This window comes from Chelonia mydas, chromosome 5, assembly GCF_015237465.2.
Source record: "Chelonia mydas isolate rCheMyd1 chromosome 5, rCheMyd1.pri.v2, whole genome shotgun sequence".
NCBI classification, from domain to species: domain Eukaryota; kingdom Metazoa; phylum Chordata; order Testudines; family Cheloniidae; genus Chelonia; species Chelonia mydas.
In genome coordinates, this window is record NC_051245.2 from 121611392 (window position 1) to 121629271 (window position 17880).

The 17880-nt window shown below is 48.5% G+C and overlaps 1 protein-coding gene across 1 annotated transcript in view; it reads right to left on the minus strand.

The window, feature by feature from the left end:
* SHB (SH2 domain containing adaptor protein B) overlaps positions 1–8000 on the minus strand; it is a 140732-nt gene extending 132732 nt beyond the window's left edge. The window contains exon 1 of the mRNA XM_037902176.2: positions 7128–8000. Coding sequence (XP_037758104.1) covers positions 7128–7670 — 543 coding nt within the window. The 5' untranslated portion in view covers positions 7671–8000. The remainder of the gene's footprint in view (positions 1–7127) is intronic.
* Positions 8001–17880: the final 9880 nt, after the last annotated feature.

The following is a 17880-nucleotide window of genomic DNA, read 5'->3' on the forward strand; positions in this document are numbered from 1 at the left end:
TACTGGTACCCTCAATTATTTATGGAAGAGAGTTTGCTCATGTGCGCAGGGCTATATTGAAGATATTTGACTGGAAACTTTCCATGAGTAGTGAGTGCTTACAACATGGTATTTCGTAATCGGAGAAAAACGGAGGATACTGGAATGCTGAAGGAAAACGGATGCATACCAACCTACAAATTCTCCTCTTCCTTTCCTATGCTAGCCTCCCCTGATACTGTCCACTGACCTTATCCTCCTAGCTGTAATCTGAACAGATCTCACAAGCCAAGCAGTCAGGGTGGGCCAATGTTTGGAGGGGAGATCTCAGAGGACTAGCTAGATGATGGTTATTTCATGGGTGGCATTTTACTGAGTCAGCATTGAATAGGGGTTCCATGATGGTCCAGCGTGCAGTCTGTCAATAGGAATGTATAGTATAACCCCTCAACATATCATCCTATGGCATGGCACTTCTTCCCAGGGTAAGTCCACGGCAGATACTTACATTCTGCCTATCGATAGCCCCTTACCATTCTAAGTGGAGATACTTCTCACTTGGACTGTTGCAGGATTGCTGACCAATGCTAGACAGTTGCTGTACTTGACCTGCCACTAAAATAATCACACCTGTGTGTGTACACATGCTCAAACAAGTGTTACAATTCAACATTTGTGAAGTGCTTACAGATCTTCAGATAAGAGGCTCTGTAGAAGAACATACTCGTATTTTGTCCTTCAAAATCTACATGCCTCTTGTGCACAGCAATCCTACAACTTTCAAGCCTGTTTAAATGCTAGTATCAATTACACCACTTCATCACCATGTACATTAGACCCATTTTTGGTTGTTTTAATTTCTTATGTGCAATGAGTCCACAAAAGACAGATTGATACTTTACACAGCAAGGAAGAAACCGGAAATATTTAAGAACGTGTCAAAGAAATCTCAACTAAAAAAATATCACCACTCTGAACAGGAATGTTATATTAGGATCACTAATTCCAGATTAAAGGCTCAGACAGAATATCCCCATCTTGCTTGAAATATATGAAACTGTCCTGGTCAAAACAACAAAGCCATCTTGCACATAACTTTTAGCCTGTGCGTCCGGTGTTCTTTAGAACGAAATAAAACGTTTTTCTTCATGCTGCAAGATGTTGTTGGCCACATGAAGCAGCATGGGTGCAAATGAACAGAGAGACATACCTTCCTCAAAACTTGGGAGAGAATGCAGCCAACTGTGCCAGCGAGGCTCTGGCATTCAGATACAGAGCCCTGCCACCCAGCAGCTGCCATGTGGCGTTTGTGCGCCCCGCCTGCATTTCTGCTCTGCCCCCTCAGACTAAGAGTATTTATTATGCCATCAAATACACCCACTTCTTTGGCAGCAAGTCTTGCACCTGCTATGTGTCACTGCATTCCATGGCTAATGCAGAGGAGACTGTGCAGGAAGTTATTTGTTACGAAACGAGAACAGTGATTAAAACAAACATTTTTTCCACAGTCTGAAACCTGAGATGATCTTAGGGAGGAAAACCACTCAGACCTTTAAAAGGAAGAGGAGCGCTTTTGGCTTAGTCGCTTTAAACAATCTGTACTCAAAAGTTTAATTAATGCAACCAAACATAAGCTTTTAACAAAAGCCCGCCTTAAATAGAAGCAGACATTCTGGGCCCGATTCTCTCTTGCATGGTACCTTGCACTGTCCTTCACACCTGTGGAAGAGGGTGAAGGCGACGGTGTGTGCAAGTTCCCACCAGGGGAGGATGCTACTGATATGCTTCATCCCCATTTTGCACACATCTACCTGAATACACAAAGTGCAAGATGGAGATGAATCAGGCCCTCTCAATTCCACCTCAAAGAGTTCTAGGAAATAAGTACCATGGCAACTACCGCTTTGAGCAAAAAAGCCCAGTACGTACATAAGCTCTTTGGGCCCAGTTTTGTCCTGAAATACCCAGATGGAATTCCCACAGAAGTAACTAGATGTGAGAGTCTCTGGAGCACGCAGGTTTGCACACCCACAATGCATTTACTAGATATTTTAACAGTTGATTCCCACGGTTTCACTTCCATGATGTTTTTCCTTGTAAGACTCTCTTTCCCCAAATTCACCACCTTCGATTCTTCAGATACCTCTGAATCACAGACTGTCGCCAGTCACAACATCAAACATGCGCATGCAACTTTGACAGCCAGTGAGGGATCAGCTTGATTTTGTGTTAACTAAATCATGTCAGATATTCCTGCAGGAACTGATTTTTTGACTGCATCAGCACCTAATGGATTTGCTTTTACGAGCTTTATGTAGGGGAGGAGTCTCAAGTTCAAAAAGAAAAAACCCACCACTATTTCCAAAAGTTACAGTCACAGCCTAGTAACCTTCTTAGGTTCCTAAGTACCTCTCCATCTGCAGTGCAAGACAGATACTGAACAGTTAGGAAGCAAACAAGGCACTTCACAGCACAAGAGGCTCCAGCTGACTACAGTATTTAGGTTTCATTTTTGCCCCACCGTTGCTCTGGGCCAGATCAGCGGGTTTTCCATTGGTTTAAACATATTTCATAAGGCTCACGAACAGGCCATCACACAGTAAGCTTTGCCACATGCTGTCAGGGCCAGAACTCCACAATGGCACTGGGTTCCTGGGGTGCGTTTACATTCATTTTAAAGCTCTGTTCTATACCTACTGCACAGCTCAATTACTGACGTCTAATGTATGAGACTGTTTAACACATGGGCAGATTTATGACACTTTGTGTTACTGTTAAAGCAAAAAGCGTAAAGTAAAGCCATATGTTCGGTTGGAGCTATGCGGAATGCCGCTTTTTCTTGGTTATCTGGGAATATTGCAAGTTTGTTGGGGCAGAGAATCATGTCTCCTGAGTGCTTGTACTTTAGTGCTTAGCAAATTATTTGTATTACAGTAGCGCTTAGAGGCCTCAGCCAAGATCAGAGCCCCATTGTGCTACCTGCTATAAACACATAACGAGAGGCAGTTCCTGCCCCAAAGAGCTGACAATCTAAACAGACAAGACAGACAGAGCAGGCAAGAAAACAGTGGCCCAGAGAGGTGAACTAACCAGCCCTCGGTCCCACAACACAACAGTGCCAGAGTTGGAAAGAGAACCTAGGTTCCGCAACTCCCATGGCCCAGTGCCTTACTCACTGATTAGATCACACTGTCACCCATGGGGCCCCAGCACTGACTAGGATCTTTAGACACTGAAACATAAATATTAGTAAAGTCAACCAATACCTGTGAGAATCTTGTGCTGAACTTAAGATTCTAAAGAGTATTTCATAGAAAGAGTGACTCCCTGTCCTTTGGGCCAACTTTCCAGGCCCTTCCACTGCTTGTCAGAGTAATGGAAAAGCCAGAGTTTTCTCATTTCCACAACTGAGGGGAAGCAAGTAATTCAGCTGGAAAGTTATGTAGTTCCTCTTTGTTCTATAGCTGAGAAAGTCAGTGTTCAGGAAATTAACGCCTCCCACGAAAGTTAACAGAAATATCATCTGATGTTACCAAACAGGAAAGCTTCATTGTTTGGGTTGAGTCCACAGTCTATAGCTGGATTTCTTGGAACACTGAAAAGTCAGTAATAACCTCCAAATCCTATTATGTGGAATATTCGCCTGGTACCATGTATGTGTATATACCGTCTGAGCACACACTTAAGAGTCAGAGGAAGTCGGACAACTCATATCTGGCACTTTTCTTTTCCCCCCCGTGAGACCAGGTACATTACTGTTCATGACTGAGATGAGCCATCACAGCAGGAAACAAGACCAACACTAGCTCAGGCAAAAATAGTCAAGTATATATGGCTTTCACACTACAGCCATGGTCTGGTTCCAGTTTTGTTTTTCAAAATGCTAAGTAGAGTTTGTGTTCTCTGTCTCTCTCTCACACACTTATATAAAGCAGAAAAGTGATAACGGAGATTTGGGAAGAGTCCATCCAACAATCAAGTCACTTTTGGCATTATGCTACTTTAAGAGCCTTCAACTGCTTATCCAAACTATTTTTAACCAACGATGGTTGGGTTTTTGTTTTGTTTAACAAAGCATGTAGCCTCAAAACAAGTAGAGACCTGAAAAGAGCAGTTCCCTGAGTTGTTCCAATCTAATGGGTAAATACTGTACATGTTTTCTAACAGGCTGCCATGGCTGCAGATTTAGAAGCTGCTATTTTAAAAAAAAAAAAAAAAATTGCTCCAGTAGGGTTTAAAATTGAGTAAAATGATTTTGCTTGTGACGGTCACGTGATTTTTAGAAATTCATGCCCAATGAGCAACTATTATGCATTGCATATGCCCTAGTAGGCAGGTACTTTCTGAATATACATGCCCCAGAGGAGGAGATGCCTGGGGCATGCCACTTTCAAATACAGATCTCAAGCCATGCGGCCTATGGAGAAGTGAAATAAGAATTAATAACTTTAAATCACTCACTTCCTTGAAAAGAAGTGTTTCCAGTCAGTGACTACATATGACTGACTGACAATACAATAAATATCTTGGAGTTTTAATCTTATTTTATCCTGACAACTTGATTTATTTGGAATTAGGTTAGGACAGAATATCATTTATTCATTTAAATCATCATGGAAATGTGTTACTATTCAATTCAACCAGGTCATATGCCTAAACATGCACACACTTACCCAATTTAAATTGATAATATCCAGCAAATATTTAGATTATATGAACCTACTGTTACATTAATCTCTCCTGTACGCTCCAGAGTATGCTACCGTTGAATTAAAAAACTAGTCACTACTGCACTAAGGGAAAACTAGACTGTGGTTATCAGGATAATAAAAGCAGGGATACCTGCTTCACTTTTAAATGATTTATACTACTTCCCTGTACAAAGGCCACCATGATTTCTCCATAGATGGTCTAGTGTTTGCAGTGCTTGGTACATACCTGTAGAGCAGTGGGTCCAAAACTGGGGTTCGTGAAATGTTACAGGGGGTTCTCGGGGAAAAAATTCCCTAATGATGGACAGAGCTTTCCCTAGGGACGGGCAGCCCGGAGCCCCTGGACTGCCAAGAGCTAAGCAGATCAAAGCAAGCCTATCTATCACACTGAGGAGATTTAAACTTCAAGACTCCTTATAAGAAATGGAAAGGGAAGTGGATATGTTTTGCTGTTTTTAAAATTAAATAGGCAGCTATTACTGTTTTTAAAATTATTATGAAGAACAAGTTTAAGCTTTGTTGTAACGTGCGTTGTTTGCCTGGACTGCTCAAGACCTGAATGCTTGTGTGGGAGGAACTCATTGAGTTGGCTTCTTAAATACCTTGATGCTGTTTTACACCTGATACTCCTTGATGAAACATAGGAGCCTTGTCTTATAAACAGGCTTAACTCAAAATGATACAAACTACGAAAGTGAGATCTTGGAAGTGTGTTGCCATTTTCACAATGTAATAAAAATACTGTAATGATAAATAATAAATAGTGTGTAATAAGCATGTCAAAAACAAATTTTATATTTCCAAGATCACTGCTTTTATCATTTATACACAGGTAAAAGAGAAAATCCCTGGAAATATTCATTTTTAGGAGGGGGTTCACGAGACTTGACATTTTAGTGAAAGGAGTTCAGAGGTTGTCAAAGTTTGGGAACCACTGCTGTGAGAAGAAAGCAAACTATTTACAGTTGAGCCTCAAGCACTGAAGTCTGTTTCAGTATTGTGCCGTCTCTTGCACAAACCACCAATAGATATGGCGTAATCAATGGGACTTTACTCAACCTTAATCTCTGCTTCACCTTTGTCACTGAACTTCCCCTCCCCTTCATTTACTGGCACTTCTATGGTGCTCATCACCATAGAGTGTCTATTTACATTTTGACATAAGTGACTAAAAGCAGCCCTTCCATAAAGTTCATCGCAGTCAGTGACAGACATACGGAGCGAACCTCATGTGCTGAATCACATCTTGGTCAGGTATTCTTATATTCTAGCACCCACGTCAGAAGTCAGTAGTGACCAGCGAAATAATTCAGTTGTATGGAAGAGAATGTATATTTTTAAAAAGCCTCTCCAAACACTGGGCACAAGTTTCCCTTAAATAAACAGTCTCAAAAGCAATCTCACTACCATTTGCCTTACTCTTAAAATCAACTTTTGTAATTTGTTCAGTACGACTGCCTACAGAAAGATCAGCAATACATGCAGAAGGAAGCAGGTGATGTACACTGTTTTCCCTATGAACAGATGCCAAAAAGTTACGTCGTCAGCACCCATAACTTAAATCACAAAATTATTTCCACAGAGCATCTTCAGGGAAAATGCAAATGAGTGAACCCAAGAAATCTCCTGCTTCTAGCACATAAATCACTTTCATATCTGAAGACAAAATAATGAGATGGATTGAATATCAGGAAAAGTAGGTCACAGCCAAACCTGTAAAAAGCTTCACTAGCTTTCTGATGTTTGATGCATTGGTGACATAAAATCACAGACAGTAACAGAACAGGTGGGGATGTACCCTCAGCATTCCTAGCAACCTGGCTAACACATGCCAGCTCCGAGTGCCAGCACCAAGTCGCTGGTGTTACACTCCTTTGACTACTCTGGTTATTGGACTGCCTGACCCACAGTTCTTTTTCTCTTTTCCAAATCTTATTTCCTGCAATGCCGAGATTAAAAATCTCTCCCCCTTTACTGACCTGGACACCTCTCCTTTCTCTTTTCCTTCCCCCCGTCTGACACATGATGGCATCAGACCTTGTTCTTTGATTTGGTCAGAGAAAGCAGTTGAGTCACCCTCTACACGCACCAAGTCGGAGCCTAGCGGTGCCCAGGGAGGCCAGACCCCTGGCCAAGAAACAACCTGCCCCCCTAGCCGGTCTCCCCTCAAGCACTTCGCACCCTGCGTCTCCGAGATTCCCGGCAGGTGTGTGCAGAACCGGTGTCACTCCGGATCCCGCAGACAGGGCAGCTGGGTGCCCACTGCACGCTGCCCAGCACCGGCGCGGGTCCCAGCCCTGCCAAGCCTCGGGCTTCGGGGACCGCTGGCCTTTCTGCCCCGAGACCCAGCACGCCCGCAGGCCGCCCGGTCCCTTAGGCGCTGTCCCGCCCGCCCTGGGCTGCTAACTCCCTGCCCACGCCCAGCGGCTCGCTCACCTTCTCCGGCTTGGCGGAGGGCGCGCTGCTCTCCGGCGGCTCCGGGCACTTGCCCCCCTTCTTGGCGGCGCCGCCGGGCGGGCTCCAGGTGATGGCCGCGGCGGTGCCGCCCTCGCAGCCGCTGTCGATCTTGATGAGCCGGTGCTTGGGGGAGAGGTAGCGGCCGTCGGGCGGGGTGGGCGGCCGGCGCTCGCTCTGGCTGCGGAAGAGGTGCGGCGAGCCGGCGGCCGAGGGGGGCTTGGCGGCCGGCTCCTCGGGCGCGCAGGGCTCCGGGCGGCACAGGGCGCGCAGCTTGCGCAGGGACGAGCCGGGCCCGCTGTAGGGGTCCTCGAAGTCGCGCTCCTTCTGGGCGCGGTAGGCGCGCAGCAGCTCGCCGGGGTCGTCGCACAGGTGGCGGGGCGCCAGGCGGGGCGAGGTGTGGCGGTGCGCGGCCAGCAGCTCGGCCCCGGGGCGCCGGTCCCGGTAGTCGGGCCGCGGCGGCTGCGGGGGGCTCTTGGCCTTGTTGTTGCCCAGGCTGAAGTACTTGGTCAGCCACTTGGCCATGATCCGGCGCTAGGGCGCAGCGCCCATGGGGAGGGCGCACGGGGGGCCGGGCCGGGGCGCTGCCCGGCGCTCAGGGGTGCTGCCCGCCGCCGCGCCCGGCCCGCGGCAGCCCCTGCCCCGCCATGGGGGCCGCCTCCTGCCCCGCGCGCAACTTTCCCGGCGCCGGGGGCTCCCTGCGGGCACCGCCGCGCCGCTTCCCCGGCTCCCGCTCCGGGCAGCGAGCGAGCCTCCTGCTCCGCTCCGGCTGCTGCCCCACTGCCAGCCGCCCCAGCCCGGCTCTGCTGCGCCGCGCTCCCCGCCCGGCCTGACCTCAGCACGCACCGGGGAGGCGGGGACGCGGCTGTTCGGAGACTCCCCCGCCCCCGGCAAGGGGGTCCCTGCCTATCCCGGGCCGGGGGAGGGGCCGGCCCAGGTGCCGGGGAGGCGGGGAACTTGCTCCGTGCCCCGGCCCTGGCTCGGCCCGGGGACTAGCTGCGCCTCCTGCCCCAGCCGCTCGCCGAGCGCCCTGCGCTCCTGCCGCTCAGCCTCCCCGCGGCGCCGGCGCCGGCTCTGCCCCAGCCCTCACCGGCTCCCGGGCTCCGCTCGCCGAGCCTGGGCGCCCCGGTGGCGGGACGGGTCCTGGTGCTTCCCGCTGGGGAAAGGCTGTGACGGCTCCGATCTACCCCAGCCGCAGCGCACCCCGCCGAGCCCATGGACAATGCGCCCGGCTGCCGCAGGGAGGGCTCCCTGCTTCAACACGTGTCCCAGCGCCTCCGACACGCACCATTGAACGCGTGTCCCGCTTACACGTGCTCGGCGCTTTCGTTACAGTTCGGGCTGGTCTGTAGGGCTAAGGTCACCCAGGCGCCAGGAGACCCACTTTCCTACACGCCCCGGACTTTCACGGGCCTCTCCTCCTCGGTGAGTGTGCGGAGAAGGACCCGGGAAATCCGCTCCCGGTGAAATAAAGACAGTGCCGTGGAGAGCTTTTTATGTAATTGAGCTCTGATTGTGCCAAACTGTGCCAAACATAAAGGCAGACAGCGACCCTGCCCTCAATGCACTCGCAGGCCAAACTCAGACACAAGCAAACAATTTGGGCACCAAACATGGGCTGAAGCAAAATGATGAAAACCAGGAGGAGAGAGCAGTGAGCTCTATGGAATAGATCTCCTGAGGGAAACAGTAAGAAGCCACGTTAGGTTGGGACGTTTAAAGCAAGACTGGGAAAGGTTCTTCAAAGTGTGCTGTGGGGAGAAAGCTTGCTCTAGCCGGGTGGACGGATGAGCCTCTTCCCTCCCTCTAGCCTGTGGTTGTATTACTCTGACACTGACACATGTAGCTTAAGCCATGCAGTGTTCAGGCTGGCCACTGGGCGGGAGCAGATGGCACATTTGGCTCTGCGGGCACTGTCTTGGCAGAGCCAGTTAGTTCTGTTCCTTTCAGGCCCTGTAAGAATTGAACTGATTGTAGATTTGTTTTAAAATGAGAGTCTGTCTTTGGGAAGCATATTTCTAGGGATGTCTTTTAACTGTGTCCCCAGCGGTCTGCTGCTTTGTAAAGATCCGTCCTCAGCAAGAAATGGCAGACAATGTCAACAGAATGTGTTTGCAACACCCTGTTGGTGTGGAGGAGGATTTGGAGACAGTCCCTAAAATCTTTAAGGTCACTGGAAGAGAGGCAACCACACAGGCCCAAAAGGCCTCTTGCACGGAGGGCTTTGCCTTTGGGAGAGCCACCTTGAACAGTAGGGAGCCAGTGCAGAGCACTGGGGTGTTGTGTTCCTGGTGACCTGTGTTGCTAAGCAGACAGGATATTGTGTTTTGTATCAGTTGAAGTTTTTTCAGGGCATGTGGCTTCATTTATAGATAACAACCGCAATAACTCAGACGTGGAGGGGAGATTTGTGTGAATCAATGCGGTTGCAGCTGTCCCTGTGAGAAGGGTGAGCAGTCTTTGGTCTCTGGCAGTTGGGACTGGGCAGGTTTGGCTGTCATTGCTGTTTGGGACCCCAGCAGCACTGAGGAGCCCGAAAGGTCCCCCTGGTTTCTGAGAGGACAGGCCCTCACTAGGGAAGGTTGTGGTTCTATAGGAGGCCAGTTCTTCAGAGTGCTGCCTGCCGGTCTCACCTCAGTCTTACTAGCAGTTCTTCAGCCAGGTGCTGATTTAGGGTAGGCAGGGAGAAAGCTGGGAGATGCCATTACTTATGTGTGATGGAAAGGAGATGTGCATCTGGGTGTCATTGGCATATTGCTGGCAGCAGTCTGTATGGTCTCCCCAGTTCTCCCAACATATATATATATATATATAAAATCACCCTCACTGAATAGAGGAGAGGAGTGAGCTCTGTAGGACTGCAGAGGTGGGAGACGCAGAGGTGGAGAGACAATAGCCTATAGTGACTCTCTCGGTTTGATCTCAGAGGAAGGACATGAAGAGTCGTGGTGTTTTTGTTCACCCCTGCAGCAGGTTAGTTAGAATTATCTGGCAATGAAGGAATCAACACCCTCCCTTCCATTAAGGACTGAGAGCACTCCCAATTCACATCTGTGTGTCCCTTAGGAAGAGCTCTGCAATGAACCAGGAAAGGCTAGACTTGATGTGTGAAGCTCTGCCCTGTCGAAATCAATGACAAAATGCCAATTGACTTCAGTGGGGCCAGGATTTCACCCCAAAACTGATATTTCTAATGTTAAAAAAAGCAGACTTAACCCTCCCCCCTGCCCAAACTTTTGGGCATCTTTCCATCCTATAGACACACAAACAATACAGTCCATCTTTTTTGTCTCCCTCTGCAGGTCACCTTTTCTAAGAGAAAACACTTCTATTCAGATCAGTTAAAATACGACCAGGAAGGTTTTAGATCCCTGCTGATTATTGCCCTTATTGTTTTCATTTTAAATCCCTGAACGTTAATAGCTGGATGATATTTTCATCAGTAAGCTCTTTGGGACAGGAGTTGTCTTATTTTGTGTTGGTACAACCCTTGCCACCTGGAGTTCCAGTCCTGGTTGGGGCTTAGGGTGCTAATGTGGTACAAATAATAACTACAGAGAGATGAAGAGCCTAGGAAACTCATCAAGGGCAAAGTTGGGCTGAAAGAACAACTGATACTCAACTACTTCATTAAAGCTCAGCAAGTGATAAAGATGCCAAGAGCTAATCACTGTGTGCACTGTGATTTTTAATCTTTGTTCAGAAAAGGGGGGAAAGCCGTATCTATACGTCCATTATATGCTCATGCTTTGGGGGGTCTTCTGTGATGCACAAGTTGGTATTTAATTTATATTCTGAGGTCACTACCACCCGACCACAGTGAAACGCACACTGTAACTGTCCTCCCTTCTTGTGCTCTTCCATCTGGAACCATGTTCTCCTTTAAAAGTTAATTACAGATGTGTTACCTTTTTGTATGAAGTCTGCTGCCTGTACAGATAAACTTGGCCTGGCTTTTGGTCACACCTTTTCTCTGGAAAATCATGGATAGGACGTGGTAGGAAAGGTGGTTTTTGTTTTGTTTTTTGTTTTTTTTTTTGGTTGTGCAACTGGCACAAGCTGAACCCTTCTTTATGTTGCAATGACCTCATCAGAGCACAGCCTCTCCCTTGTGACCATAGGGTTCAATTATCATTCCTTCCCAAGACAACTTCCTCTGGTGTTCCTTCATCTCTTGTCATCTAGGTAGCACGAAGTGGAATGCTTGCATTTCTGGTTTGAGCAACTGTAGCCAGGTTATATCCATCCTGGAGTCTCTGCACTGTCTGCCAAATACAGATCAAGATTCTGCCCCCTTATGCATGCTAGCAGCCTCCACTGTCTCCAATCTCAAGATAACCTTCTGAGGAGCAATGCAATTGCCAAAGTGGATCAGCCCTGGGGTCCATGTAGTCCAGGTTCCTGTCTCAAGAATGGCCAGGGACAGATGCTTTAAAGGAAGGTGCAAGGCTCCCAGCACCAGCAGCAGCAGCTATGAGATAACCTTCCCCCAGGGAGAGTCTTCTCCTCACTCCCATAGCCAGAGGTTTGTTTATGCCCTAGAACAGGAGAGTTTAGCTTCTTCCAAAGACCTGGGGACAGCCTTGGCTCCAGTCTGTTCCTTCTCAGAACCTGCCCCATTCTCAGCCTTCCACCTCCATATTGGCCTGTTGCCAGCTGGGGGAGGTGAGGCGGGGGGGGGCGGGGGGCAGGGGACTATGTTTTGTGCCCACAGGCCTGTGAGCTGAGTAACAGGGTTGCCACGAGTTTCACGGGAGATGCTGGAGGCTTGGCAGCCTTGATCCCGCCAGCATATCACAGCTGATAGCATTAGAGGTGTTTTCCAAAGATTCATTTAATCCACACAGTTAGTAATTTCAAGGGTCAATGGTTTGGCTGTAGCTAAAGCTTGGTGGTCGATTGGGAGGGGCTGGGGACCGTATGGGGATTTTTATATAACCCTAGGAAAAAATCCTTGACTCTTGTGAATGCACAGTGGCAGAAGTAATGACTCTTTAAAAATGAGTTGGGAAATAGTGAACAATCTTCTCCTCCTATAACGCAACGACCTGAAAAGCAAGGTCTCTGCGCACCTCCTGCAATAGTCATATTAGGACAGGGTTTGCAACTTGTTAAAACTTAGATAATACATGATGCAAAAAATATTTTATCTGCACTAAGGACAGATAATAGCTGGCAATTGATGTGTTTCTTAACACACTTGACTACTTGTTGGGTTGTGCTGACTAAGAGTATGCACAAGTAATTATATCATTAAATTTAATTAAATAGAAAAGTTACATAGCATCTTCTTTTGAGTTTGTGGGACATTGTTTCCTCTTGTAGTTCTGGTTTGCATGCTTAATAAGTCTTGAAATAAATTTTAATGGCATTTATCATTAAGATAATAAGAAAAAGAGTAGATGATATTCCATGGAGACAGTGCTATGGATTGATAGGCAGGGATGCCCTCATTTCCAAACCTGGAGTTGGTCTATTGTATCAGACTGGGGGCTGGGAGGAGGACAGATCTGTTGGTTAATATGGCCCTGGGCAGGCTGAGCAAAGGATCGTATACATTCTGCATATTAAGAACTGCCATAGACAAATGTTCTACCTTTTCTGATCCCCACTCTAAGAGTGGCTAATGCCAAGTACTGCAGAGGGAGGTGTATAATATCCAAATGCCCTTAGTTTCATCCTATGGTGGCATCTGAAATCATTTTCTGATCCCAGGTAGTCACCAGTTTGTGACAGTCGGTTTTCTGTGTGTGGCTGCAGGTGTTATCGCTAGCAATGCGAATCACTAAGCACCCAGGTGGCATCCCACTCCGCTAATTGTACCTTGTGTAAAAAAAAAATAAATAAAAAAGTCATTTCTGGTATCCATTCGGCATCCTTCTGTGTTCTCCTAGTATGGGGAAAGGTGCACAGGTGTCTTCACACTCTGCTTTGTATGTAAACCTCTTTCTCCTCTCACATCCGCCGCTGCCCCGCCATCGAGTGCTGCTAGTCAGGTTTGCCACCTTTCTGAGGTGTTGGTCTATTGTAGCTGTATTGGCCTGAACAGCAAGGATCAGATTTCTAAAGGTATTTAGGTGCCTGAAGGGGCAGGCTGGCAGCCGGTAGGATTTTCAAGGCACCTAATTCTCACTGAAGTCAGTAGGAGCTCAGAGCCTAGGCACTTTTGGACTGTTCACTTGATGCCTGTCTGAACCTTCAGGTGTCTTGTAAAAAACAAGCCCCAAGTGCCCAAACAGGTCTCAGCCTTGGCTGTACCCAAGCCTGGGCAGCATGCCACTGCCTTGCCCCAAGAGCAGACCAAAAGGCAGAGCGGCTCTGAGTCATGCTCTGCCTCTGGGGCTTCCCCTGCTCTGCGTGAGCACACGCCTGGTAGAGCGGACTCCCCCCCACCACACTGGCACCACTAGGCTCCCCCGCTCCCATCCCATCCTGCACCTAAGGGCACGAGTGGGGGACAGAGCTCCTCCCTGGAGGCTGCTCTCCTCTCTGCGCTGCTATCCACAGTCTGGACAGGGGGTGCAAGGCAGTCAGGCACAGTGTACACCTCCTACTTCCTTGCGCTGTTCTGCAAACCGGGACGTCCTCTGCCCCAGAGTGCTCTGCTGGCCAACCATCAAACACACCAGTCCCCCAGCTGGACCTGGAGCTCTGCATGGCTCTGCCTGCTCCTAGCCAGCTACAGGATGTGTAATGGGGTTATCACATTGTCCAATTCTCTGTCCTTTTCTTAACGTAGCTTTGTTCCTTATTCACCTAGCCCCTTGTTTGCAGGGTTGACTGCACTTCACATTAAGCAGATGCCTTCGCTGAGCTGCCGGTGCTGTTGCCAAGATCTTTTCTTGAGAAGTTACTATTCATTCTAAACCCTGCGGCATTGATCTAGTTCAAATTGTCTTTCCTTTATATATTATGTTGTGTGTGTGTGTGTGTGTGTGAATTTCTTTTGTCAGTGTCGCCTGCTTACCTAGTTTTCTTAGATCCTCTGGAGAGATCCTCAAAATCTTCCCTAGTTTTAACTAACCTAAATAATTTTCTGTCATCAGCATATTTTGCTGGCTCTCTCTTCATCCTGTCTTCCAGGTAATTATTACTGAACATCAGCAATCCTAGTACTGATCCCACAGGCATCTCATTATAAACCTCTTTCCAGGCTCAGAATTGGCCATTTAGTCCTTCCCTTTGCTTCCAATCTCTTAACCAGTTTAAATCAGTTTTAATCCCTCATAGGACTTCAACTCCCACTCCTTAGTTACCTCATTTCCTTAATAGCCTCTTGTGAGGAACTTTATCAAAAGCCTTTTGAAAGTCTAAATAAATTATATCCACCAGTTATTTTTATCGACTGCTTTAACTCTTTCAAAGAATTCTGACCATCAGAGAAGCATGGTTTGCCCTTACAGAAGCTATGCAGATTTATCCTGATCATTGGCTTCATCCAGGTGCTCTATAAACATTTACATTCTATTATATTATTCAATACTTTACATCTCAAAGTGTAACTTAAAACCCTGCTGTTTAGTGGAGGAGACGTGACTGAATCACTAAGGGTGTGTCTACATTGCAATTAAACACCCGCGGCTGGCCCGTGCCGGCTGACTCTGGCGAGAGGCTGTTTAACTGAGATGTAGATGTTTGACCTCCGGCTGCAGCCCAAGCCCAGATGTCTGCATTGCAGTTAAACAGCCTCTTACCCTGAGCCCCGAGAGCCCGAATCTGTGGCTGGCTTGTGTCAGCTGGTCTCTAATTGCAGTGTAGACGTAGCCTAAGGGTCTGCTGCACTGTCTGTGGAATCTGAGTGCATATGTCTATACGGCAGTGTAAGCCCAGGGGTAGTAGAACTCAGTTAGCAGACCCTGGGTTTGTTAACCTAGGGCTTGAGTGTCTACACTTATTTGTAAACCCAGGTTAGGAACTGTTGAACACTGGCTTTAGCAGGTTGGAACTACACTGCATTATATGGGCCCAAGTCCAACTACCCATATCCCAGACTTCCTAGCCCCCTCCCAAAATGTGGCTGTTCTAGCCCTCTGTTTGTGGTGCAGTGTGGGAAAATTTGGCTGTCCGCAAAACTTCATTGTCCAGAGGACAAAGAAAGTTGGCCTGTGGGATACTTTTGGCAGATTCCCAGAGCACGAGTCTGGTGGGGCTGTGTCTACACTACAAAGCAACAGGGCTTGAATCCGACTCGGACCCTTGACCCCTGTGGGGTCCTGGAACCCTGGGTCTGAGTCCGAAGGTAGCGTGATTTGTGTGTAGACAGAAGGAGGGTGAGGCTTGAGCCTGAGTTCAAACCCTTGGCTTACATTGCAGTGCAGACATACCCAGTGACAACTGATCTCACATCGCCACTAGCCAAACAGTGTGATGCCAAGGGAGCTAAAAAGAAAAGAAATATGTTGAGAATAATATACGGAGTGCCCCTCTCTCTCACACTCCAGGGAGCATGCAGCACAGATCTACAGGGTTAATGCCTCCCAAAACTTAGCAGTCACCTTTAAAGAGAACTCTGGTTTATGTAACGTTTGGGGGAGTTTATACAGAAAATATTTTCATTTGACAGATTAATTCCTTTGACAGGTCATTACTCTAGTGTACTTTGCCTTTTGGTGCACTGGGAGTTTATTCTTTTAATGGGATTTTCTCTGTAATATAAAATACATGTCGCAATACTGTAACAAATTCCACTCATGAAGGATAGGTCCATCAATGGCTATTAGCCAAGATGGTCAGGGACGTAACTCCATGTTCTGGGTGTCCCTAGCCTCTGACTGCCAGATGCTGGGAATGGGAGACGGGATGGGTCACTCGATAATTACCTGTTCTGTTTATTCACTCTAAAGCAGCTGGCATTGGGCCCTGTCAGAAGACAGGATACTGGGCTAGATGGACCATTAGTCTGGCGCCGTATAGCCAGGGTGTCACTGAGTACTGTGCTACCCCAGTCCCTCCCTCCTCCATATCTGGGAGCATGCCCTGGCTACTGCAAACTTGGAGGCGCGTGCTCGCTGCTGCTGACTAGCTCCTGGTGGGCTGTCATTGGTACTCTGAACGAAGGAGGACCCTTTACTAGGCAGACAGAAAATGAGAGTTCAGGTACCCTGATGCTATTGCAACACTTGATCAATCCTGTACTTCCTAACTCTTCCCCGCGGGAATAAAGATGAGCAAAGGAATTTCACCTCCTGGGGCCTCTCAGGCCTAGATCCCCTTCAGGTCCATTCCTGTACTGGAGGGCCAGGGAGCACTGATCTGTAGGGCCCTCTGACCAGAGAACCGCGTCCCACTGCAGTGGTGATAGGGGGTTACTCTGCATTTTCCTTGTGTCCTCCAGCTCCAGCGGTTGTTTTGATTCCCTGCTTGCAGGCTGCTCCCCCTGCATCCTGCTCCCCCTGCATCCTGCTGCCGCTGCTGTGAAAGACACACACCGTATTTCTGGGGACCATATCGTATTCAATTTATTTCTGGCTGTTCTATGGATTGTTACGGCCTACGGATTGGGTTCTGCTCCATGGGGGACGGTGACCACAGCTCCTCCAGGAATTGCAAACAGTGGGGTGCGATTACAGCCATCCCTGGGCCTGTAAACCCCTCCAGAGAAGTACCACCCTCGGGGTGGCTCACATAGACTGGTTCAGGCAAGTACCGGAGTTCCTAGGAGACAAAGAAAGGGCTTTGGGTATAAAAGGCTGAGCTTAACCTGACAGAGGGGCCTTCTTTTTGATTCAACAGATGGACGTGAGCTTTGGTCCAAGGGCACACCCCACCGTGGGGGAGGCTTGGAAGGACTTGTATCCACTGTGCGGGTAATGGGCGACTTCGGGGGTGGTTAGTATGTGTTTGGACCTTTTTATTGTTCGGTGTGTTTTCCATAAATCGGCATACTCTGCTTTGGAAGAGCTTTTGGGTTCCTGGAAAATCAGAGGCAACATTGTCCCTGGAGAGAGAGCAAAGCACAGGGGCTGGACGCGAGTCAGGCCTACTTGGGATACTCACAGCGGGTTGCAGGGGAGCTGTAGCGTGGCTAGAAGCCTGAGCGGGCATTCCTGGAGCAGACCCTGGAGGGGGGCTAAAGGGGCAGTTACCCTGGGACTGTCATAGTCTGTTTCCCAGCTTCTCCATCAGTCTCCTAGCCCCAGCTTTCAAGTCTGCCTTCTGCCTGGCCTTCCTCTCACAGCCAGCTCCCAGGCTATGGCTCCCAGGCTGCCTCCAGCCCCAGCATTTCCCCTGCTCTTTACCTGTGACAATTCCTTGGCAAGTGCAGAATCGGTACCTGGGCCTTTCCTCCCTGTAGTCACCTACAGCTGCTGGCTGCTCCTCAGAGCTCCTCTCTCTCACGGGGCTGAGCCTGGGCCCATCACTGCCCCATTGCCAACCAGCCTGCAGGGGTATTGTCACGGGCACAGCACTAGAAGGGTTACAGGCCCTGGGACTGACTAACGCCCTTCTTCCCTGGAGCCCCATCCTTCTGAAGAATCAATGGCCTTTGGAGAGCCCCGGGCCAGGCCCGTGTTGGTCCGGAGAGAAGTGTGGGAGCAGGGAAGGGTAATGTGGTTGTTCTGCTCGTTTCCACGTTCTCCAGGAGAACCCTTGGTGAGAGGGGAATGTAGAGGGGTTTGGCCCCGGGCAGTTTTCTAGCTAGGCTCAACCCCAGGCCTCCAGGAGAACAACGTTGTTATGATTTATTTTCATATTTAAAGTGTGCTCAGCCTGAGGACACGTACCAATGTTATAA